Below are 5,717 nucleotides of genomic sequence, written 5' to 3'. Positions count from 1 at the left end.
CAGAGAATTGCTTACAGTGTTCAAGCGCCACCTTCTGTTTATTTTGTAAACACTCAGCTATAAGTCATCTTTGATCTAGAAGCGAAATACATTTAAAAAAAAAAAAAAAAAAAAAACACGATAATTTCAGGGTTTTGTCGTTAGTTTTAAAAAAAAATGTTAGGGCGGACTTCGGCACACAGTGTTCTATGTGTGTAAAGCAAGTACCAATTTTATAACGCTGAAAGTTTATACGACGGGTTTAATAAAGGCTGTCTTCCTTTGCATCAAGCCAGAAACACATCCCACCTACAAATCTCGGCTCCAATGAAAGTCGTGGGAGGGAACGTAAAGGGTTAACTGGGCGTGCAATAGCATGCTGGGTGGAGTGGGATGGATGTGATTGGGTAATTGCAAGTGACGTATCGATAAGAAAAAGCTAATAACTAGTTAAGAAGGGCAACAAGCAACTTTGCAAAGAGTGTGTGCTGAGCAGAGAGTAGATGTTTCAGTGAAACAACCTTGAAGTGGCGGGGTAGACTGTTAGACCGTGCAGCATTTGCGGAAAATATAAAAAGGGAAAATGGTGTTGAAAACTGAACATAGTGAAACGGAAAGCAGTATGTCAAGGGAAGCAACTGATACCGAAGAAAATGAGTTTATGGCTTGCAGTCCTGTTCCACTGAACCCAGACTGGTGCAAAACCGCAACTGGTCACATCAAACGACCCATGAACGCTTTCATGGTCTGGTCTAAAATCGAGAGGAGAAAGATTATGGAGCAGTCACCGGACATGCATAATGCTGAAATCTCTAAAAGACTGGGAAAGCGATGGAAAATGCTGAAAGACAACGAGAAAATCCCTTTCATAAGGGAAGCTGAAAGACTGAGGCTTAAACACATGGCCGACTACCCAGACTACAAGTACCGACCCAAGAAAAAACCAAAGCTGGACATTTCTTCAAAGCCAAGCATGCAGTCACCGGAGAAAATCGGCAGCGGCAAAATCGCCAAGACACCCGGTAAGAAGTGCAGTAAACTGAAGCCCAGCAAACCAGGTGCCAAGTCTTCTCATGACTACGGGGAAGAATATGTGTTTGGGAACTTTAAGAGTAACAAGGCTGTTAAAAGTGTTCTCACAGATGAAGACGACGAAGATGATGAATATGATGATGATTTGCAGATGAGGATAAAACAGGAGGACGAGGAACAAATGAGGCCGTATAATGTTGCAAAAGTCCCGGCCAGCCCTACCTTAAGTTCGTCTGCTGAGTCTGAAGGGGCTAGCATGTATGAAGACATAAGGAATGCAGCTTCAAACAGACTGTTTTACAATTTCAAAAACATTACCAAGCAGAGCACAGCGCATCCTGCGTCGGTCTCACTAGCGTCGACCCGATCAGTTTCCACGTCTTCAAGTTCTAGCGAAGAGGCAGACGACTTGCTCTTTGACTTCAGCTTGAATTTCGCCCCAAACTCTCAAGTATCAGAACTGGGGAACCCGAATTCTGGAAATCTGTGTCTCTCTCTGGTGGATAAAGATTTGGACTCGTACAGCGAGGGCAGCTTGGGGTCTCATTTTGAATTTCCAGACTACTGTACCCCCGAGCTCAGTGAAATGATAGCAGGGGACTGGCTGGAAGCGAACTTTTCAGACTTGGTTTTCACTTACTAAGATATATAAAAGCTCTGAGTAATAACAGGGAGGAAAGGAACGTCCGCGTTCTGTCCAAGTTGTTCAAGCCCTGCCTCTAATGTGTGGTTGTTTGTTTTTTTTTCGTTAAAAAATACAAGGTGAAGTAAGGCTTTTGGGAATTAAAGATGCTTATGAAGCTGGTGGATGCAAAACAAAACAACTAACAAAATGTGTTTTTTTAAAGCTGTTTCAGTACCGTGGTTTTAATGGACAACCCCCCCCCCCCCCCACCTGAATAAACTAAACAACTGAAAACACGGACTACAAAGGGAAATCTATGAACATGTCTATGCATCTTACCCATAAAGCTGCAGGGAGCTGACGGACAACGCAGACTGTGGACTGATTTAAAACAGAAATCTTTGAACTGACTTTGTTCGGGTTATGTTACTTTAAGATCCAATGGTTTTATGTGATTTATATATGCCGATAACGTTTCTTTTTTCTAACCGATTCCCTTATACCTTTGGGCCTAGTAGAACTCGACAGACAGCAGGTATGGGAGATCAAATTTTGATACCTAACAGACCTCATCTTTTTAAATAAAATAAGATATTTTCAGGCATATTTTTGTACAGTTAAAAGGGAATATTCTTACTGTGCTATCTCAGTGAGAAATTCAGGCACTTCGTCCCTTTTATATGTTTAGCATGCAAGTATATTGGTACGTCCTGGTTTAAGGATTAAAAGTAAAAAAAAAAAAAAAAAAAAAAAAAAAAAAAAAAAAAAAAACAAAAATAAAAAAAACACTTAAAACCTTGCATCTAAATGCCTTGTGATTTTAAACTAGGTTGTGTACAGTTGTAGATCAGATTTGTTGAATATTTGTAGGAGAAAATATTGGCATTGGAGTGTAGACCTCCTAGCTGTGTTACCTTAGTTTCAAGACTGCGTATGTATTGTAATATAGTAAAGTTTGGCGTTTATGGATATCATGCTCGTGATATGTGGATGGGTCCCCAGATCGCAGGTGTGAAACTGGATTTTTTTGTTTCCTTTTTTAAATGGCACATACTGACAGTTTCTCATTTTGTGCAATATACTCTTAAATACAGACCATCTGCATTTTTTGTAGCAAACGATGGAAGTCCAGATTGTACACTGTCAACAACATTACCTGTCTCGATGCTGAAGTTTGTATCTTGACAAAAAATAATAAATCAGCTGGAACTGATATAAATAAAAAATGACCGTGTGTTGTGATGGATTTCTTTTAATATATCTTTTATGAGATTTCACATTGGAAGACCTGATGCCAAAATATGACAAGGTGTAATATTCAAAGTACAGAACTGTATGCCGCAATAGGCACGTGCGATTTTGTAGGTGGTCTGCCTAAACATTCCATTCCGTTTCATTTGAAGGAACATCATTTATCAACTAAAGTGACCAGATTCGTTATTTTAATTTTGTGTTACATAAAATTTGTATATATGTTTCTTGCACTTATTGAGTTGGAGAATACTTGTCAGTTTCTCAACCTAAACCATTCAGAAACACTGTTATTTAATGCACAAGAGGTATTTAGTCTTTAGGAAATATGAATTTACCCATAAAAAATAAGAATACAAATTTTTCTGTAGGGCATTGGTCATAATTTATAACCAGATGTGCAACCCTTTTTGACTTATGATTATTATTATTTTTTAAATAAATAATTACATATTATCTTCCTGTCCTAGTTTGTGTTCAGGTGGGATGAGTTTGGGAAGTGGACTGGACTGGAGTGGGATGTGTGTGGGCATTTCCGTGGTAGTATTTCCTTTTTATGAAGTGGTAAAACATGTCACATTCTTAAAGGCACTGTATTGGCATTTTCTTTATAAAAATAAATAAATAATAATAATTCATACATTTCATCTTGTTGCTAAGCACTGACTAATTATCTGAAAAGTTTAGTGATTACATTGCGGCTGCATGTTCTAAAAGGTTTGATTAGAGTTGTGTAATTAGTGTATGTATTTTGCAGTTATCTGGAATATTTTAAAAAACTTGCACATACTTTTGAAAGGTAAGTAAAATGAATATACAAATAGGTGTAGGGGTTGGGTGTGTGGGGGGTATGTTAGGAAGTTTTGGGGTCATTTAAGGCTGGTGCAGTTAATGGAAATCAGAACTACTGTAGGTGTGCATGCAGTGGGAGTTTTATTACTTAGTGCGAATGTGTATAATCTAAACTGACACATTGTATTGTCAGAATTAATATATAGTATACAGTGCTAAGATTCTACTAACATCCTGGTATGGAAGTATTAATGTAGTTTTACTGAAGAATCAACATCTGGAAAATCACCACAAGTATCAATGGGATAATGAAACCTTATACAGCACATCTGCTATGTTTTTCAGTTTTCTGCAAGCCCCTTGCAATACATATAACAATCATTGTTCAATTCACCTTAGGAGAGCCTTGAGAATTTAGCAGAATGAGTCAAGTATAATATTAAAAAGACCTCTAAACTTTCAAGATACAAGGGCTCCCGAGTGGTGCATCTGGTAAAGACACTCCGCATGGAGTGCAGGGTGCACTCTGTAGAATGGAGATTGCCAGTTCAAGTCCAGCTATTCCACAGGGGGTTGCACACAACTGGCTGAGTGCCACCCGGGTGAGGAGGGCCTAGGTCCCTCTGACGCTGCGTGGCTGGCCTGCAATGAAAAGAAGTGGCTGGGTGATGGCACACGTTTTGGAGGACGAGTGCGTTTGTTTTCTTTTCTACTGAGTCGGGGCAGGGGTGGCAGCGGTGAGCCGGGTTGAAATAAAATAAAGAATTGGGCTTTCCAAATTGGGGAAAAAATGAGAAAAAAAAATTACAGATTCCAAATTCATAAAAGAAAAAAAAAAAAAAAAAAGAAACTACAAAAAAACTTTCAGGATTACTGGTAGTTTGCACACATTTGTGGAAATAGTGTGTATTGGGCATTTTAGAATTACTGTCTACAGCAATACCACACTTACCCACTCTTTGTCAGGCCGAATTGCTTAAGTAAACAAAGCTGTGACTAGCAAGCACAGTGGGAGACCGTTTTTGCAAAATTGCTCAAAAACTGAAGTCCCCTATGTTCATTCCAGCCTAAGGCTATTTTAACATCTGACAGTTATCTGTTTTCAGCCAGTCAGATAGAAGTAAAAAAAACCAGGTCCCATGTGCTCTGCAGATATTAAACATCCTACAGCATGTCAAAAAAGCAGATATATAATCCCCCACAAAGAGGCTTGCTACATTAATACAGCAAGTGAACAAATTAAGTCAGACCATACAAGGGTTAATTTGGATTTGACTTGGCAAGCTAGGAAATAAAGCAGTGAGGTGACTGATATATTTTTTGTTAGACAAAAGCCAGCACTGCATACGTATCCATTTACAGCTTTATCACCAGTGTATCTTGGTGCAATTGGAGCTGTTCAGACTGTAGCAAAAGCTTTCAAGGAAATCTTAGGAGTAAGCAAGTATGCGATAAATGCAGGAATTATTAAGGTCTGCTGGATTGTTGGTAGAACCTTTGCTACTCAAAAGACTACTGCTGAACCACTGTGCTAAAACCCATTTAGATCACCTACAACATGACCATTGTCAACACTCTGGTTTATTGTTGAAACATTCCTCCGGTCATTTGAATATGAATGGGCTGACCAGGAGACCACTAATGTGCTTAGTTTACCAAAATCTCTACTCCACAATTCTTGCCTCATCTCATGGGGAAAGACTGAGACTTTAGTGCTACCTCTCATGTGAATGGGTGGATGCATTTAAAAATGTTGACTGTGAAGTGCATTAGCAGCTACACATGGTTTTTAACATGCACTGGAAATGTGTTTAAACGGCACACATCAGTCATCTGCTCTGCAAACAAAGTCATATTATGTTTGTAAAAGTCATCTAAGTACTTGCTGTGAGTGAAGGGGGATTGGAGTTTTCTTAACCCAATATGTTATTGCATGTATTACAGTGATATTGTGAGGAAAAAAAACAATAAAAACATGCACAAACGTCCATACAAACAGTTGTCCAGTATGACACAGTATTCCTTCTATGGAATAAAG

At 38.8% G+C, this 5,717-nt stretch overlaps 1 protein-coding gene across 1 annotated transcript; it reads left to right on the top strand.

The window, feature by feature from the left end:
* Positions 1–431: 431 nt before the first annotated feature.
* LOC121317548 (transcription factor Sox-11-like) lies at positions 432–1,812 on the top strand. The gene has a single exon (XM_041253611.1). It carries the CDS (start codon positions 563–565, stop codon positions 1,652–1,654), a length of 1,092 nt encoding a protein of 363 aa, XP_041109545.1. The 5' UTR covers positions 432–562; the 3' UTR covers positions 1,655–1,812.
* Positions 1,813–5,717: the final 3,905 nt, after the last annotated feature.

The sequence above is a fragment of the Polyodon spathula genome, chromosome 6 (assembly GCF_017654505.1).
Source record: "Polyodon spathula isolate WHYD16114869_AA chromosome 6, ASM1765450v1, whole genome shotgun sequence".
NCBI lineage: Eukaryota > Metazoa > Chordata > Actinopteri > Acipenseriformes > Polyodontidae > Polyodon > Polyodon spathula.
Note: the sequence above shows the minus strand (reverse complement) of the source record. Positions and strands in the feature narration are given on the sequence as shown.

Coding starts and splice junctions, on each gene's coding strand:
- LOC121317548 (XM_041253611.1), top strand. CDS start 563: ATGGTGTTGAAAACTGAACATAGTGAAACGGAAAGCAGTATGTCAAGG.